At 66.3% G+C, this 18,702-nt stretch overlaps 3 protein-coding genes across 3 annotated transcripts; 1 reads left to right on the top strand and 2 right to left on the bottom strand.

Annotated features, from left to right (window-relative positions):
* Nucleotides 1-11,727: 11,727 nt before the first annotated feature.
* EMIHUDRAFT_57988 (hypothetical protein) lies at nucleotides 11,728-12,015 on the top strand (the record flags this gene model as incomplete). The annotated part of the gene is made up of 1 exon (XM_005765232.1): nucleotides 11,728-12,015. A coding segment is annotated over one exon (288 nt), but the record flags the coding sequence as incomplete, so codon positions are not given.
* A 289-nt stretch (nucleotides 12,016-12,304) lies between these two features.
* On the bottom strand, nucleotides 12,305-16,380 carry EMIHUDRAFT_213070 (hypothetical protein; the record flags this gene model as incomplete). The annotated part of the gene is made up of 8 exons (XM_005765231.1): nucleotides 12,305-13,324; nucleotides 13,712-13,867; nucleotides 14,003-14,458; nucleotides 14,621-14,818; nucleotides 14,954-15,023; nucleotides 15,105-15,294; nucleotides 15,333-15,828; nucleotides 15,940-16,380. 8 exons carry the CDS (start codon nucleotides 16,378-16,380, stop codon nucleotides 12,305-12,307), a joined length of 3,027 nt encoding a protein of 1,008 aa, XP_005765288.1.
* Nucleotides 16,381-17,139: 759 nt separating this feature from the next.
* Nucleotides 17,140-18,701, bottom strand: EMIHUDRAFT_213069 (hypothetical protein; the record flags this gene model as incomplete). The annotated part of the gene is made up of 9 exons (XM_005765230.1): nucleotides 17,140-17,208; nucleotides 17,276-17,379; nucleotides 17,451-17,571; nucleotides 17,650-17,889; nucleotides 17,963-18,072; nucleotides 18,162-18,262; nucleotides 18,333-18,384; nucleotides 18,445-18,481; nucleotides 18,552-18,701. The coding sequence occupies 9 exons, from the start codon at nucleotides 18,699-18,701 to the stop codon at nucleotides 17,140-17,142; spliced, it is 984 nt and encodes a 327-aa protein (XP_005765287.1).
* Nucleotide 18,702: the final 1 nt, after the last annotated feature.

Here is an 18,702-nt window from a genome sequence, read left to right as displayed (position 1 = left end):
TCTTAGTGGTCCAAGTCACCTCATCGAGGTACTGGGCCCGCGTCAGTTTGTTCTGCAGCGCGTTCGCCGCCCCCCAGAGGATCTCGCCGACCCCCTTCCCAAACCCACCGAACGACTCGAACAGCAGCAGCCGCACGTCGACGTCCTTGTCCTCCCTGAGCCGCCACTCACCCGGGTGAGTAGTCTGCGCAGTCTACTCACCCGGGTGAGTGGCGGCTCATATAGTTCGACACAATTGTGCGATGTGCGGGCCCGGCGGTCCATTGGTGTCCTGCGGCTTGGTCGGGTCAGCCAGCGCGAAGGCGTACGCGGTGCCGACGCCCTTCGCCTTGAGGTAGTGGTTGTCTGAGGGAGGGTGTAGAGGATGTAGAGTGTAGAGCGCTGTAGAGCTGTAGAGCTGGAGAGCGCTGTAGAGCTGTAGAGCTCTACATCCGCCGCGGGACGAGGCGCCTGCGTTGTAGAGCGATGTAGAGGCGCTCTACAACGTGAAATCTCTACTCGTACAACAAACTCTACATCATAAGCGGCGAACGAGGCACGGTCGCTCTCCGACATGAGGCGCGTTGCACTTGCCAGTGCTGCCCTGGCCTTCTGTCTGCCCGCTTAATGGGTAGGAGGTGCCTCTGCTGCTGTGCTGTGGCATGCCTCACGGCTGCGACGGCCGGCGCCTCGGCGCGTCAGCTCGGCTCGGCGTAGCGATAGTGGCCAGCGCAACTCGCCTGGACTCAACGCTCAGCCAGGAGCTCCCGCACGCGCTGGCGCGAGTCATGGCGCATGCAACGCGCAGCAATGCTCGCCTCGCCTCGCGCAAATGCGACCGTCCTCGCAGCCGACAGTCCACCGCCTGCTAAAGAAGCACAGCGACGAATGCGGCACCGGCGACACATGGCAGGCTGGTCATGACGCAGTTATAGGGTGTTGTGTGCCGTCGGAGTGACTCTCTGTGTGTCAGGGATAGTCAGGGCTGTCCATCAGAGCTCCAGTAAGCTCGGAGACACCCCATTAGCGCGGCTCGACCTCTTTGAGTCACTGCCTTCCCGGCGGTTTTGCTGTAGAGCCTCTACAACAAACTCTACAACATCGCTCTACAACGGAGGCGCCTCGTCCCGCGGCGGATGTAGAGCTCTACAGCTCTACAGCGCTCCAGAGCGCTCTACATCTCTACAGCTCTACAGCGCTCTACACTCTACATCCTCTACACCCTCCCTCAGGTGGTTGTTTGCGCAGCGGATGTAGATGGGCTTCTCGGGCTCGCGCCACCCGTGAGGGAAGAAGTCGGGCGTCGGGAACATGCTCATGCCGGCCTTGGAGTCGACGCCAGCAGCATACGATCCCGGCATGTGTGGTTCACACCGGCGGTCGTGTCGTACGCGTTGACATGCCCGACAAGCGCGTGTGCCTGCACCGCGTCCATGCGCGCCACGTACAACATGGCGAGCATGATGCACGTGTACGAGAGGACGAGCGGGACCGTCTTGGGCACGTCGATGTCATTCACCGCGCGGAACATGTCGCCCGCGACCTTGCGGTAGATCGGCTGGAACGGGTCCTCCTCGATGGCGTACTCTGCTCCGCCACCTGAGTCAATCGCCGGCCCGGTGGACAGCTCGAGGGGTAGTGCGGCGACGGACTCGACCATCACGCCCATGTTCGAGGGCTCGTCCACGGCGTCGGCCACAGGCGTGTCGATCGAGGCGGGCGAGCCCATGTAGACCGGGATGAGGCACGCGAGCAGGACGAGTAGGATGGAGGCGCCGACGTACGGGCGAGGCAGCGCGGTGACGAACGAGGTGAACTTGACCCACAGCCCGCCGCGCGCCCGTGCCTCCGCCGCGTTGCGCGCCGCCGTCTTGGCCTTGAGGATGGCGGGCGTGTCGGTGGGGTTGGAGTCGGGGAAGATGTCCTCGACCTGGTCGGTGCCGACGCCAGCGACAAAGCCGCCGACGACGCCGTCCGGGTCGAACGTGCGAGTGACAGAGTCGGCCAGCGCCGCCCGCACCTCCGAGTGGTCGGCCGCGATGGAGTCCGACTTCTTGGCGAAGGGGTCGTGCGGGAGGGTGCGGCCGGGGTACTTGGCGCACACCTTCTTGTACGAGGACTGGGCCATGCGCACCTTCGCCTCGTGGTCGATGCGGTCGGGGAGTTCCTCGAGCGCCTTGGCGACAGGGACCCCCTTGCAGATGAGGTCGCCGATGCACTTGCCACCGTGCAATCCGTTGCAGTGGGGGCACGGCTTGCGCCCAGCGGCTGCGCGGCCGCCGCGGTCCCCGCCGCCCTTGTCGGACTTGATCTGCGCCTGGAGAGCGGCGACCTGGGACTTGGCGGCCGCGAGCTCCTCCCTGAGCGCGCCTTGCGAGGCAATCTCCGCCTCGAACGCCGCCTGCGCAGCCGCCTTGGCCTCGTTGGCGCGGTCCGCGTTTGTCTTGGTCGAGGATGCCCTGCATCGCGAGCGTGGACGCCTTGAGGCCGTACGTCTTGCCCGAGTGCGCGGCGAGTTGGCGCTGCATGCCGATCTGCACGCGCATGTTTGCGCCGAGCGTGGCCCCCTTGGCGCCGATCGCGTCGAGGATGTGTTCCTCGATCACCGTGTCGGGGAGGTGCCACTGGGAGCCCTTGAGGAACTTGTTCGCCAGCTCGATGCCCGTCTTGAACTTGGCGAGGCTCGCGGACGTGAGGTCCTTGAGGGCGTCGGGGGAGATCGCCTTTTCGAGGTCCGCGCGCAGCGCCTTCATGCGCACGTTCTTGGAGTTCGCGTCCTCCGACTCGATGAGCGACTTGATCGCCGCGATGCCCTTCTTGATGTCGTCGTAGTGGTCGGCGTCCTCGTCCGCCAACATCTCGGCCAGCGTGTCGTCGCCCTTGACGGCGTTCTGCAGCGCACCGTAGAGTTGGCGCGACAGAGTCTCCGCCAGGTCCTCGAAGAACTTGTCGATCTTGGCCGCGATGTCGTCCGTCTCGCCGGCGTTCTTGTACGCTCGCACGCCCCATTCTGCCACGGCTCGTAGGGGCAGCTGTTGCGGAGGGTGATGCCGTACTTGAGGCAGAGCTCGCGCACGGCGCTGGAGTTGAGGACGACCTCGTTGTCGCAGAACGCAACCCCTCCGCGGAACGTGTGGCCGTCCTTTCCCTCGTTCTCGGCGAAGTACTTGCGCAGGTAGGCAGGCGTCTGGCCCTTGGTCTGCAGGATGTACGGCGTGATGGTGCTGGTGTGCTCGTCGACGACCATGAGTGCGTAGCGGTGCCCATCGACGCCTACCACACCCTTGGGCGACCAGAGGTCGTAGTGCGACGAGCCCCCGAAGCGAGTGGCCAGTGGCCGGCCGGTGCTGCGCCGCGCGTGGTACTTGGCGTTCGCCTGCAGCGCGGCGTCGTCGAGGCCCTCGTTGCGGTCCATTTTGGAGAGGTCTGGCACGCCGTCCGCGATTTTGCTGAGGTCCTTTAGCGCGTCGCCGGAGATGCACAGGGCGTGCCGCCAGAAGGTGCCATCCGTCGGGCGCCGCCCCGGCTTGCCGCGCACGATGGCCTTGGCGGCGTTGGCGCCGACGGATGTGTGAAGGTCTTCAGTGACCACTCACAAGCTGTTCCAAGGCCCGACAGAAATGTACTGTCAAAACTTTGTTCAAACAAAAGTCCTGGCCCGCGGCCCCCACACCCACAATGACTATCAATCCAGGCTGCGGGTGAAGGGCAAAACCGCGCCGCTGCAGAACGGTTTTTGCAAAACCGCGCCGCAGCGGTACGAAACTGCGCAGATGCAGTCCAGGGGTGGTAAGGACACTATGTGTGTGTGTGTGGCCGTAGACTAGACGGCTGCGCGGTCGTCGGTCTTCAACAGCCCCCCATCCTCGCATCGGGTAGCGAGGCTGAGGATCTGAAGAAGCTAGACGACTCCTACATCTCCTACTATCGCGCGCACAATTGCGCAGCCTCCTCAAGGGTGGAGGACGAACATACAAGTGACTCGGGGAGCTCCAGGAGCGCCCATACTGCCGGTTGTCGACTACATTTGATGAAGGGGAAGTCGGCGTTTCCCCTCTGTGCCGTCCTAGGCGGTGTCGTTCATGATCTCCTTGCGGAACGACTCGAACTCCTTGCGCGGGAGCGGCTTGGTGAAGAAGTCGGCGAAGTTCTTGAGGCTCTCGACGTACTCGACCTTGACCTCCCCGGACTCGACGAGCTCGCGAATCTTGAGCTCCTTGCGCAGGATGTGCTTCGTCTTGTCGTGCATGACCGGGTCCTCGGCGACGCGCAGCGCGGCCGTGTTGTCGATCTTGATGATGGTCGGGCCCTTGGGCTTGTAGCCGAGCGACGCGAGGAGCGAGCGCAGGTGGACCGCCTCGCAAGCCGCCAGCGTGCCGGCAGAGATCTCGGCCTCGAATGTCGAGAGGGAGATGTGACCCTGCTTCTTGGAGAAGTACGAGACGATCGCGGTGCCGATCTTGAAGGCGCAGCCGGAGGTGCTCTGGCGGGTGCACCAGTTCGCGTCGGAGCAGCCGAAGAGCTTGGGGTCGGCGACGCGCTCGTAGTGGAGGCCGAGGTCCTGCGTGCCGATGAGGTAGATGAGGCAGCGCTCGGCGGCGGCCTCGATGTTCGCGTCGGGCCAAGCCATGCAGCGCGCCAGCTGCGAGACGGTGTACTGGATGTCGGGGCGCGCGTTGGTGGCGAACATGAGGCTGCCGATGAGGCACTGGCAGCGCTGGAGGAGCTGCGGGTCGGGCGCGGTCTTCTTCTCGGCTGCGCTGATGACGATGGACGGGAGGTCCTTGTCCGCGGGCACCTTGTAGCCCGCGTGCGTGACGCCTGACGGGAAGAAGCGCGCGCGCAGCGTGTCGATGTACTTGCTGGCAGACAGCTTGAAACCGGTCTGCGTCTTGGTGATGTTGAGCCCGAGGAACTCGTGCACCTTTCCCTCGTGGACCTTGAGCGGCTTGCCGACGTGCTTGTTGAAGTGCTCGATGTACTCGTGCGCGAGCGCCCTGCCAGCGGTGGTCCCGGAGTGGAAGATGCCGAAGTCGTCCACGTAGATGACGACGATGAGTTTCGTGCTGTTGCGGGTGAGGACGAAGCAGCTCGGGTCCGCCTCGGACTGAACGAGCCCAGGAAACGCCTTGTTGATGGACTTGACGTGGTTCCACCAAGCGTTACCTGCGGATGGTGCGCCGTAGAGGTTGCCGACCTCGCACACCATGTCCTTTTCCTCGCCGGTGATGGGGTCGATGTAGCAGTACTCGGGCTTGCCCTTGAGCCCCTTCGGCATCTCGCAGTACCAGGTCTCGCCCTCCCCGCGCTCCGCCCAGGTGTACGCCATGGGCTGGTCGCACGTGATGAGTTCCATGTCCTCCTGCGCGGCCACGTTGAGCACGGTGCGGGTCGTGCCGTAGCGGACGACGCTCGCGAAGGTCTTGGTGAAGTCGACGCCGGGCCGCATCAGGTTGCCCATGACACAGCCGCGCCACTTGCACCGGCCGTCGGACTTCCGGGAGGCGATCTCCTTCAGCGGGAGGACGCGCACCTTGGCGGGGCGGCGCATGGGCTTGAGCGTGCCATTCTGGATGAGGCCGAGGAACTCGGTGTCATACGCCTTGTACCACGCGTCGCGCAGCTTGGGGTCGCGGATGTTGGCGATGTCCTTGTAGTGCTTGGGCACGATGTTGTCCGGCATGGGCATGATCTGGCCGTCCACGCTCGACATGTACGCGACGCACTGGTCCGTGGTGTTGCGGTAGACCGACGACGATGGGGATGCGGCCGCCGCAGCCGCCCAGATGCCGAAGGGCGTGGCATTGGCGGCGAGGCGGGCGTTGAGCATGTTGTTGTACTCGCCCGTCGAGACGCCGCCGCGGCTGCGGGTGGTGCGCGGCGCAGGCGCACCCGCTGCGGGCGGGTTGACGTTGCCGTCGTTGGCCGGGTCTGGCATGATCACCACCTCCTCGTCGAGGGTCAGCCCCCCGGCGTGGTTGTCGGTGGTGGGGAGGAAGACGGAGTCGCCGCGGGTCACGTTGTTGTCGAGCGTAGCCTTGTCCGACTCGTCGGGCGTCTCGTCCGCGGTCACAGGCTCCGGCCACGCGCCCTCGATGTCCGTCGGGGTGAGGTCGGAGGTAGGAGCACGGTACTCGATGCCGTTCCAGAGCTCGTTGACGCAGAATGTCGCCTGCGTGGTGGTGCCGATGTGCCCCTTGCGCGGACCCTCGGTGATGACGTACTTCCAGCCGGGCGAAGTGCGCGAGATGCCGAGGAAGGCCGCCATCTCGCCCGTGGGTGAGACACCGTTCGCCACAAGGTGGGAGGGCGACTTGACGATCATCTTGCACGCCCACGGGTAGAACATGTTCATCTTGGGGCGCTGCCCGGTCTTGAGCTCGTACGCTGACTTGCCGGTGTCGCGCACGGCGAAGGTGGCGTTGGCGATGGTGGCCGCGTACACCCAGGCGTAGCCCCAGTACTGGTAGAGCTGGGCGGCGCCATGCCCCCCTGCGCGTGCCATCATCTCCCGCACGATCCTGCCGCAGGTAGCGTTCGCACGCTCGCACGCCCCATTCTGCCACGGCTCGTAGGGGCAGCTGTTGCGGAGGGTGATGCCGTACTTGAGGCAGAGCTCGCGCACGGCGCTGGAGTTGAGGACGACCTCGTTGTCGCAGAACGCAACTCCTCCGCGGAACGTGTGGCCGTCCTTTCCCTCGTTCTCGGCGAAGTACTTGCGCAGGTAGGCAGGCGTCTGGCCCTTGGTCTGCAGGATGTACGGCGTGATGGTGCTGGTGTGCTCGTCGACGACCATGAGTGCGTAGCAGTGCCCATCGACGCCTACCACACCCTTGGGCGACCAGAGGTCGTAGTGCGACGAGCCCCCGAAGCGAGTGGCCAGTGGCCGGCCGGTGCTGCGCCGCGCGTGGTACTTGGCGTTCGCCTGCAGCGCGGCGTCGTCGAGGCCCTCGTTGCGGTCCATCTTGGAGAGGTCTGGCACGCCGTCCGCGATCTTGCTGAGGTCCTTTAGCGCGTCGCCGGAGATGCACAGGGCGTGCCGCCAGAAGGTGCCATCCGTCGGGCGCCGCCCCGGCTTGCCGCGCACGATGGCCTTGGCGGCGTTGGCGCCGACGGATGCGCCGAGCGGCATCAGGTGGATGTTGAAGTCCTCCCCGAAGTAGATGGTCTGCCCGGAGGGGTAGTTGAAGCGTGGTGGGCAGAGGTCGAAGCGGACCACGATGTTCTGCGCCTTGCACTCCTTGACGCTGACGAGAGGCATGGCGAGTCCGGGCGCGTACAGCGCGTTCACCCACTCGGTGTTCACAACCTTGGTGTCCTGCGGCTTGGTCGGGTCAGCCAGCGCGAAGGCGTACGCGGTGCCGACGCCCTTCGCCTTGAGGTAGTCGTTGTTTGCGCAGCGGATGTAGATGGGCTTCTCGGGCTCGCGCCACCCGTGAGGGAAGTAGTCGGGCGTCGGGAACATGTTCATGCCCGCCTTGGAGTCGACGCCAGCGGCATACGATCCCGGCATGTTCACACCGGCGGTCGTGTCGTACGCGTCGACGACCTTGACATGCCCGACAAGCGCGTGTGCCTGCATCGCGTCCATGCGCGCCACGTACATGGCGAGCATGATGCACGTGTACGAGAGGACGAGCGGGACCGTCTTGGGCACGTCGATGTCATTCACCGCGCGGAACATGTCGCCCGCGACCTTGCGGTAGATCGGCTGGAGCGGGTCCTCCTCGATGGCGTACTCTGCTCCGCCACCTGAGCCAGTCGCCGGCCCGGTGGACAGCTCGAGGGGTAGTGCGGTGACGGACTCGACCATCACGCCCATGTTCGAGGGCTCGTCCACGGCGTCGGCCACAGGCGTGCCGATCGAGGCAGGCGAGCCCATGTAGACCGGGATGAGGCACGCGAGCAGGACGAGTAGGATGGAAGCGCCGATGTACGGGCGAGGCAGCGCGGTGACGAACGAGGTGAACTTGACCCACAGCCCGCCGCGCGCCCGTGCCTCCGCCGCATTGCGCGCCGCCGTCTTGGCCTTGAGGATGGCGGGCGTGTCGGTGGGGTTGGAGTCGGGGAAGGTGTCCTCGACCTGGTCGGTGCCGACGCCAGCGACAAAGCCGCCGACGATGCCGTCCGGGTCGAACGTGCGGGTGACAGAGTCGGCCAGCGCCGCCCGCACCTCCTCGTGGTCGGTCGCGGTGGAGTCCGACTTCTTGAAGGGGTCGTGCGGGAGGGTGCGGCCGGGGGACTTGGCGCACACCTTCTTGTACGAGGACTGGGCCATGCGCACCTTCGTCTCGTGGTCGATGCGGTCGGGGAGTTCCTCGAGCACCTTGGCGACAGGGACCCCCTTGCAGATGAGGTCGCCGATGCACTTGCCACCGTGCAACCCATTGCAGTGGGGGCACGGCTTGCGCCCAGCGGCTGCGCGGCCGCCGCGGTCCCCGCCGCCCTTGTCGGACTTGATCTGCGCCTGGAGAGCGGCGACCTGGGACTCGGCGGCCGCGAGCTTCTCCTTGAGCACGCCTTGCGAGGCAATCTCCGCCTCGAACGCCGCCTGCGCAGCCGCCTTGGCCTCGTTGGCGCGGTCCGCGTTGTCTTGGTCGAGGATGCCCTGCATCGCGAGCGTGGACGCCTTGAGGCCGTACGTCTTGCCCGATTGCGCGGCGAGTTGGCGCTGTATGCCGATCTGCACGCGCATGTTTGCGCCGAGCGTGGCCCCCTTGGCGGCGATCGCGTCGAGGATGTATTCCTCGATCACCTCGTCGGGGAGGTGCCACTGGGAGTCCTTGAGCAACTTGTTCGCCTGCTCGATGCCCGTCTTGAACTTGGCGAGGCTCGCGGACGTGAGGTCCTTGAGAGCGTCGGGGGAGTACGCCTTCTCGAGATCCGCGCGCAGCGCCTTCGTGCGCACGTTCTTGGAGTTCGTGTCCTCCGACTCGATGAGCGACTTGATCGCCGCGATGCCCTTCTTGATGTCGTCGTAGTGGTCGGCGTCCTCGTCCGCCAACATCTCGGCGAGCGTGTCGTCGTCCTTGACGGCGTTCTGCAGCGCACCGTAGAGTTGGCGCGACAGAGTCACCGACAGGTCCTTGAAGAACTTGTCGATCATGGCCGGAATGAGGCCGTCCGCAGTGCCGATGTTCTTGTAGCGCACGTGCAGCGCGACCGCCTCGGCCTCGCGCTCCGCGCCCGGCCGGATGGTGCCCACCTCGATGATGTCGAGGAGGTACTTGTGTTGCTTCGCCGCGGTCCGCAGGTTGCGGAACCACTCGTTGAACTCCCGCTCGGAGCTCTGTTTGTAGGCCGGAATCACCAGCTTGTCCGTCGACGACATGTTGTCGTAATGTCCCGGGGATCGTTGCCCCGCCGCCACCAACTGTGAAGGTCTTCAGTGACCACTCACAAGCTGTTCCAAGGCCCGACAGAAATGTACTGTCAAAACTTTGTTCAAACAAAAGTCCTGGCCCGCGGCCCCCACACCCACAATGACTATCAATCCAGGCTGCGGGTGAAGGGCAAAACCGCGCCGCTGCAGAACGGTTTTTGCAAAACCGCGCCGCAGCGGTACGAAACTGCGCAGATGCAGTCCAGGGGTGGTAAGGACACTATGTGTGTGTGTGTGGCCGTAGACTAGACGGCTGCGCGGTCGTCGGTCTTCAACAGGATGCGCCGAGCGGCATCAGGTGGATGTTGAAGTCCTCCCCGAAGTAGATGGTCTGCCCGCAGAGGCTTCACCACATGCTAGGGGGGCGTGAGTAGAAGCGCGTCCCCCTCCCTGGAAGCGATGTGCGCCTGCTCCAGCCTCCCGCCGACGCTCCCGCCGACGCTCCCACCTCCTCTCCCGCCGCCCCGACGGAGGAGATGGCGCCAGCGCTGCCCGAGCCCGAGCAGCTGCCGCCGCCTGAGCTAGCCGCGGAGCCACCGGCCAAGCCAAAGCGCGGCCGCCCACCGGGCAGCAAAAGGCTCAAGCCGGTGCGTCCAACTGCGGGACAGCTCCGACAGCGTCTGGGTGGGGGTGGCCGCCGCCGTCTGTGCCGCCGCCGCCGCCTGCGCCTGTGCTGCCATATGCGCTCCCCAGGCGGCCGCCGCCGCCGGCGTGATCACGCCGTGTAGGAGGAGAGGCTGAGAGTATGTGTAGTAGAGTCCTGCTGGTCTCCTCTTGATAATGTCATAAGTGTGGCTGGTGTGTGTCAGAGCCTGACAGCACCCCGACAGCACCACCTGACAGCACCTGACAGCAACAGCCCAACGTCTGACAGCAGCAGCAGCCTGACAGCTCTGATAGCTCCGACAGCGTCTGACAGCAACACCCGACAGCTCCGACAGCACCCGACAGCTACAGATCCCCTCGACTGTCAGACACGCACCCGACAGCACCCGACAGCACTGACAGCACCTGACAGCTGGTCTGACAGAGGCACCTGACAATGCCTGACAGCTGCCCGACAGCCCGACAGATCACCTGACAGCACCTGACAGCCTGACAGCCAGGGCTCAGCGGATGGCGCTGTGCGCTGGTCTGTGAGAGGTTGAGGTGCGAGCCCTGGAGGCCCTGTGGGGATGGGGGGAGACTACCCGCGGGCCTAGAAGGCCCGCGCGCAGGGGGGTGAGACATTGAGACCGGTCATGACACGCATGTTGCGAGCAGCGTTGTTGATGTTTTGCGCATCGCCACAGACGGCGGCGCGAGAGAGCTGTTGCGAGTGGTGCTGGGCGAAGCCCCGGGCGCTGCCGGAGGCTGTGCCGTAGTCGGTGCGGTCGACGGCACTCGGGGTGCCGACCTCTTTGGCGAAGTTGAAGATGTTCTCTTCACACCTGCACAGACTTGGGAAAGGTGTCGACACGCGTCGTCGACATTGCGTTCCCATGCTTTTAGCCGTCCTTCCGCCGCCCGCCTTCCCTCGGTTAGTCGACCACCACGCTCATGCAAAGGCCGCGGATCCCTCGGCGGACATGCTGATGCCCGCATCCGCGCATGCCCAGTGGTCGCAGTTCCTTCCGTGTGCCACGGAGAGGAATGAGGTGCTCCACAACTTCACTGCGCACCATCGCTCACCGTGGCGAAGTCCACCGATCACCAGCCTCGGGTGCTTGCAGCACCGCTGCTTCCGCGGCGTCTTTGACGGCCGCGTACAGCTCTCGCACGCTGCTGTCGAGGCGCGGCGGACAGGCACTCTGGCGACGCACAACCGCTCTCATGAGCTCCACGACGCGGCTGCACAGCAAAGCTACGTGGAGCAGATGGCGCGGGTGCTGGCGGCTGAGTTTGGCGTCGACACCGCCGCACTGAGCGTGAGCACCCACCGCCTGAAGGCGTATGAGTCAGCAGAGCCCTTGCACCTCCCGAACGCGGGGGCTTTGCAGCACGGCTCCGAGCAGAACCCCTGCCCTGGCCGGTTTGAGCAGATCCACTGCGACTACTACGAGAGCGCGAACTACGTGTTCACCGGCGTGCTCTACCTCGGCGACGAGGACGCCGATGCGCAGCCTCGCGTCGGCGGCGAGACGGCGCTGGTCGACGCGATGCGGCACGGCAAGGGCGGTGAGTGCGAGCTCTCTCGTGGCGTGGTGGTCGAGCCCAAGCCGGCGAGGCTGCTGCTGTTCACATCCGGCGGCGAAAACTATCACGCCCCCCTCGCGGTCTCGCGCGGCCGGCGGACGACCTACCACGTGTGGTGGCACTGCGGCAACATTCCTCTGCGTCCGAGGACACGTGAGCTGCAGATCGAAATCCTGACGCAGGGGAGCGGCGGCGCAACCGCCGACACCGGCAGTCGTGTGAGCGTGCATTACCAAGGCCGCCTGGCCGACGGAACAGTCTTCGATTCCTCACGGCGAGAAGATGGGAGTGTGTCGCCCTTCTCCTACACCGTTGGTGCGGGTCAGGGCATCCGGGGATGGGAGCAGGGAATTGCCGGCATGCAGGTTGGCGAGGTCCGCCGCCTGACGATCCCTCCAGCCCTTGGCTACGGGGAGAAGGGTGCCGGCAATGTCCCGCCGAACGCCACACTCATCTACGACGTAGAACTTGTACGAATAGGAAGGCCGTATAGCCCGTAGAGCATGTCCCGATCGCCGATGTCCGAAACGCGTCCGTATGTTGAGTCTTGAGACCGTGAGCAGCGCAGACTAAGTTTCGCGTTTCGGCTTTCGCGCGCCAGCCCGTCACGCAGTTAGTGTCGGTCAGATGTGTCACACGTGTTTCTGCCTGGACACTAAACCGCGACATTACGGTATACACACACTAATATTTGGTACACGACAACACTAGAGTAACCAGTACGACGCACCCCATCGGTGTAGTTTCCCTCTCGACTTACACATATGGTCAATCGAAGACGATACCCTTGCCCAGTTCGGACTCTCGTACCCATATGACGCGGTCCTCCTCCAAGTCGAGCACCGAAGTGTCGCACTTGAGCGTCGGCAGCGACGGCGGCGCGGCGCTCGAGGCGCCGCGCGACCACAGCGAGAGGTCGCGCTGCATGTCGCGGCGCACCGCAGTGAGCTGCTCGTAGAGGGCGAGCGCCGCCGCGGCGTATGGCTGCAGCTGCTGCAGCTGCCGCCCCTCGTCCGGTTGCTCTGGCCGGCCCCGCTGCTCACGGCGCTCCTGCGCGCGCTCTGCGGGGAGCGCTTGCACCGCTAGGGAGGCGAGGCGTGCGGCCGCCGCCTCGAACTGGCGCACGATGGCGGGCTCGACCGGCGCGGGCGCCGGCTCGGATGGCAGGCGGGGCACGGCCCAGGCGCACGGCTGCTCGAGGCGCAGCACGAGGAGGTGGGCGAAGAAGGAGCGCACCTCGGCCGACCAGTGGAGCTGCAGGCGCGTCAGACAGCCGCGCAGCATGGTGGTCCGCATCTTGTCCGCCTGGTGGTCGGGGAGGAGGTCGAAGTGGCGGTAGAGGAACTCGCACGCCTTGAGCAGCACCTGCACGTGCTCCGAGTCGAAGAGCACGGCCATGCCGCGGAAGAAGAAGGCGAAATCGAAGGTCGAGCGCAGCAGCGGCTGGGAGAGGGGCGCCGCGTCGGCGGGGCGCATGCGGTCCTCTTGCAGCCGGTGGAGGAGCGCAGTCATCCAGCTGTTCATCAGGTTGAGCGTCGTGGAGACCGCGCGCACGTCGTGGACCGAGCAGCGGTGGAAGACGATCTTGACGAGCACCGAGTGGAGGTGCGTGCAGCGGAGGAGCTGGTTGGAGAGCTGCACCAGCGGCTCCGCGAGCAGCGGCGGCGGGCGGGCCGACATCTCGAGCAGCGTGCACGTGAGCAGCGTGGTGAAGCCGGGGAGCCGCGGCCACGCGAAAAAGTGGGGCGGCACCGTCGGCCCGAGCGAGTCGATGACCACGTCCAGCCACTCGGTGAAGAAGAGGCAGAAGAGGTGGCCCCGCCGGCCGAGCCGCTCGCGCCACGCGGGCAGGCGGAGCACGCCCGCGAGGTGCGAGGCGGCGCCGCGCTGCGCGGCCGCCTGCGCCGCGAGCGCCGCGTCGCGCTGGCTCGGTGCTCGGTACTTTGTTCGTGCGCCGAAGGCCCACGGCGCCTCGCCAGTCGGGCGAGGCATGCCGCCCCGGGCGAGGGCGTGCGCCGCGGCCGCCTCCGCGGATCTGTGTATGTGGCGCCAGTCAAGCGGCGGGTGGGTCGAGAAGCCGCGCTCCTGCAGCGCGGCGAGCTCGCCGGCGCAGTCGAGGGAGAAGGCGATGCCGCGAAACTCGGGGATCGCGGCGGGCTGCGAGGCGGCGAGGACGTCCTCGGCGTGCAGCGTCTCGATCAGCGCCGACGCAAAGGCGGGGAGCCGGAAGTAGGACATGGCCATGAGGCGCGCGCAGACGCCGAGGAGGTGGTCCGAGTGCTCGACAGAGGCGAGGTCGTCGAAGGCGACGAGGACGTGCGAGAGGGTGCGCTGCGAGAGCTCGAGCCAGAGGAGCAGCTGGTGCGTCGGCACCGCCGCGCCGCGCCGCGAGGAGAGCCGCCCCCCGGCGCGCCCGCCCTCGTCCTGCATCGTGGTCGAGATCTCGGCGCGCCGCAGCAGCTGCACCAGCAAGTCGTACGCCTGCGTGCGCGCGTCGAAGCGGAGCGCGCCCGCCTCGAGCGAGCGGAGCAGCAGCTCCCAGAGGTCGAACATCGTCTCGCGGCAAGCGGCGAGGTCGGCCGACGAGTCGAAGACGAACGACGCGTGCCCGCCGCGCTTGTGCGACACGGCGAGCAAGTCGCTGAGCTCGGCCACCACCCGCTCGCGAACGAGAACGTCGTCCCTTGCGAGGGCGCGCGAGAGGCCGTCGCAGAGCGCGGCGAGCCGGCGGGCCTCGAGCAGGGATCCGGCGACGCCGACGCGCCTCCGCCGGCCGGCAGAGGAGCCGAGGACGACGGGGGCGGCGAACTGCGTGCCCGCCTCCGTGAGGGTGCCATACGCCTGCTGGACGACGCTCGGCTGCTCGAGCAGCTGCATCTGCCCCTCGCAGACGCCGACCACTTTGCCGTTGAGGTAGAGGTCCTCGCAAAAGCTGAGCCCGACCGGCTCCCCGGTGACGGACCTCGTGATTCGCCGCTCGCCTCCGCGCCGAGCGCCGCCGCCAGCGCCGCCGACGGCATCGCCCGCCGCGCCCCCCCGCGTGGATCCTCTCGCGTCGCCCCGACTCGCCGCCGAGGCGGACACTTCGGGCGCGGAGCTGCAGGACGCCTCGGCGACTCCCTCGTCCGAAGGGACGCGGACGAGGCGGTGGGCGCGGCGGCGGCGGCGCAAGTCTGAGCTCTCCGGAAGCTGCGCAAAGGCCTTCTCCATGACCACCCACGCCTTGGCCGTGCGCCCGTCCTCGCGGTGCGAGCGGCGGGCGAGATCACCCTCGCCCGCCGCCTCGCCCACACGGTCGCTCACCGACGGCGGCGAGACCGCGCCGGCCGGCCGCGACGGCGAGGAGTGGGGCGGCGGAGGCGAGGCCGGCGGCGCTGGCGACGGCGGCGGCTCGGCGCGCCAGCCGTCGGGGCCGACGTTGGCCGCCGCCGACGACGAGTTGGAGCGTGTCGGCGGCGGTGGAAGCGCGCGCGCAACGGCGGCGGCGCTGTCGGAGGACAGGGCGGAAGCGGGCAGGCTACGGCCCAGGGGAGGGGAGCCGCGGCGCTCGGGCGGCGAGGAGGAGTACCTCTGCGACTGGTGCCACCGGGCGTCGTCCGGCCCGCCCTCTGCGCCCGCCCGCCGGCTCGACGCGCGTGCGCGGCGCCCTTGCGCCTTGACGTGGTCCGCGCGGTGCCAGGTGAGCTCGATGCGCAGCGCGCCGTGCCGGAGCTCCCAAAAGGCGCCGTGGTGCTCGATGGCCGGCAGCTCGTCGGGGCCTGTTCGCGGCACGCCGCGGGCTCAGTGGCGTGCGGACGCGCGGCGCGGACGCCGGCCGAGGGCGGGCTGCCGTCGGCGTCGGCGGTGGGCGGCTGCGCGCGCCAGAGAAGCTCGGTGCCGTCGCGGCGCGGCATCTTCAGGCGGGTGGTGGGAGAGTGCCAGCTCGACTCGATCGAGGTGCCAGAGGTTGAGCCGGAGGTGAAGGTGTACGAGAGGCTGAAGAGGACGGGGCCGCCGCCGCTGTCGAGCGCGAGCGCCTCGTGTGCATCGGAGAGGAGCCGCAGCGAGAGGACGGAGAAGGAGAGGCGCCACTCGCGCTGCTCCGACACGCGGCACTGGAAGGCGATGCGGCCGCCGCTCGGCTCGCCAAACGGCGAGAGCAGCCTGTGGTCGTTGAGCGCGGGGCCGCACACGACCGCCTCGAGCGGGAGGGACAGGCGGCCCGCCTCTGCGCCTCCGCAGTAGCAGACGATGCGCAGCCGCTCCTGCTCGAGGGCGGCGAGGCTGACCGAGTCCTCGAAGCGGAAGACGCCCTCGAAGCCGATGACGTCGCCACACCCCTCGACGGGCGCGTGGGCGAGCGCCGCCGGCGCCGCCGGGTGGGCGCGAAAGGTGCGCGCACGCTCGCCGCGACCCCACCGCACCTCGACGAACGGCGGCGGAGGCTCAGAGGCGAGGCCGAGCGTCGTGGCGAAGCTACGCGCAAGCCGCAGCAGAGGCAGCGCGGGCGGCTGCAGGTTGCGCACGACGAGCGACGAGAGCGCGACCTGGAGCACCAGCGTGCCCGGGTCGCGGCGGCGCGGCGCTCCCAGCAGGCGTGACTCGCTGTCGATCCTTGCGATGCCGAGACCGCCAGCGCGCCCGCTCCGGGCGATCCCGACCGCCGCGGCCGCCCGCCTCGCGAGGCCGGAGGCCGCCCGCATTGTGCTCGACGACGACGAGATCGTCTGCAGGTAGATTGCGAGGCGGCGGCGGCGGCGCGCATGGCTCAGCTTCAGTAGCAGCACGAGCGAGATCGCGACCAGAATGAATCGCAGCCGGCGGCGACGCGCCGTTCGCGCGAGGCAGGAGATCAGAGCCGCCATTGTCCGAAGGCACCAAAGGCCGCTGGTCGGAGGCTGGGCTGTTCGGCGGAGGAGGGTTGCTCGAGGTACCATACCACACCCCGCAAAAAGTCCGAACCCTGCGGAGGGCCTATGGAACGTATCAGTTTTCACACAGTCCACGCCTGTGTGATGCACCTGTGAGCGGGGCGGGGTGCGCACTGTGCCTCTGTGTTCGTGCGTCGCCCATCTCTCCTGGAGATGACTGCTCTATTTATTTGGAGCTGCCCGCGATGACTTGCAGAAGTACTGGGTCGCCGTCTCAACACTGAAAAAGACCTCCAAGCCCTGGGAGCCCTCCCCCTACTGTTTTACAACAAAGCTCCCTCTCACGACACCGGGCACGGGACCGGCGCGCACTCGCACTAAATAAGAACAAGATTCGAGCGCAAAGCGCCAATATCGCCCGCGTCGCGCTCTCGGCGGGCAATATGAAAAAAAGAAATTTTGGTGTGTCGGTGGCACGATTCACATCGCCCCGTCTCAATCCCTGTGTGATGGCGGTGTGCCGTTCTCCATCCCTCCCTTCGACGGAGTTTTCTTCTTTCTTAATAAAATTCTCTTTCTTTGGACTTTGCCCCGTCTCAGTCTCGGAGAAACGACGGCGAGAGCGACGTGGGGCATGCGAAGCGAACCCACCAGCATGTGCGTGTGCGTTGTGCGGGTGGGTGGGGGGTGTGGGCACCGAAAGCTGGGTGGGCAAGACGAATCGAGCGCGCAAAAGAGTCCAGCGTGGGGCAATCAGGCGACCAAGCTCGCCCGTGTGCTGAAGGCGACCTGGCTTGCTCGTGACATGGCAACGATCGTCGCCTATCCAAAGAAGGCCGGGCCGGTAGAGGCGAGCCGGGGGGAGAAATGACGGCCGTCCGGCGAGCACCTGCTTCACGTCCATCCCCGCCCTCTCCTGAGCTTCGCGAGACGCCTGCGCCCAATCGACCTGGCTGACCGACCACGAAAGCACCACCACCTTGAAGATCTCGCCTATCGAGAAGAGCGGCAGACGCGAATAGGGGCGGTAGCGGCCAATCCGGCGACTCGAGACTTGGCTTTACCGGACCAGTCGGACCACCAAAAGCCGGGCAAGCCCCAGCCCCATTTGATGGGCATGATGTACGCAAGCGGGATGTAGATCAGCCACGAGGCAATGTTGTTGGCAACGAGGTTGACTCGCGCCTAGTCCAATACACCAAGGGCGAGGTCGCTCCTCAGCTAGCACCGACTACAGGGAACCTCCAGTGCGCACAACCGCACCTCCTTCGGCCCGAGCGACACACTGACAACTGCGAGAAGAAATCGGCAGTAGCACGTCATCACCGAGGCCATAAAGGCAACGAGCGTTGAGTTGCACAGAGCGATGAGCTCGGGGTCCGAGCTCCAAATCTGCCACACCTTGTTGTGCGCGACACCGAGCACGAGGCAAACGACGACGCCACCGAGGAGCAGCGTCGCTGAGCCAAGCTTGAGGATTCTTTTTGCAGACTCCGGCTTGCCCTCGCCAAGATAACGCGCGAGCCTACGCCAAGCAAGGCTGTCATCGCGCGTGCGCGAAAATCGGTCGCCGCACACTGTCATGCGCGCGCCGGATCTGCGTTGCCGTCGAGAATCCGGACACCGTCGAATACGACAGGCTGAACAAGCCCGTGCAGACGTTTTGAGCTGCAGCAACAGACGTGCCTGCAGCACGAGACGGCAGGGGCGAGACGTGGAGATCTTGCGCCCAGCAGGGCAGGTGCAAGCGTGTCTGTCAGGAATGGAGTCGTCACCTGCCAATCCCGCAAACGAGCCCGCGACGGCGCCGGAGAGGGAATCAACGACGGCGGAAAGGGCCGTCGGAGTGCCGAGCTCGAGGAAGGTGTGGAGACGCCTGATCCATCAATGGAGCCCGGTCGCTAGATGAGTCTGCGCAGAGCTAGCTCTTTGTGAGAATGGGGCACCCCCAGCTAATTGACTGCATCGACCAACCAAACCAATAGTCCTTGTGGTAGCCTGCGCGACAAACGGTAGTGAGGAAGGACCTCCACCCAACAGGGCAAGCCCGCTGCGAACCTCTTATGACAACAGCATACAGCGTGAAGACGGTCAGCTGGACGCAAAAGGACAAGACCGTGGCGAGCGGCGAGCCTACACGCAAGCAAAATATGGACGAGGTGAACAGCGGCAGGCGGCGTGACAGCCAGGCACAAAACGGGGCCAGTGCCGATAAACCCGAGGCCCTCAAACGAGCCGTAGCCATAGATGAAGACGTAGTTGAAGGTTGCATTCGCAACCACAGTGATGCACGTGGCAAACGTCGCCGGCAGCATG

Source organism: Emiliania huxleyi, assembly GCF_000372725.1.
Source record: "Emiliania huxleyi CCMP1516 unplaced genomic scaffold EMIHUscaffold_56, whole genome shotgun sequence".
In the NCBI taxonomy this organism is placed as follows: Eukaryota; Haptophyta; order Isochrysidales; family Noelaerhabdaceae; genus Emiliania; species Emiliania huxleyi.
Note: the sequence above shows the minus strand (reverse complement) of the source record. Positions and strands in the feature narration are given on the sequence as shown.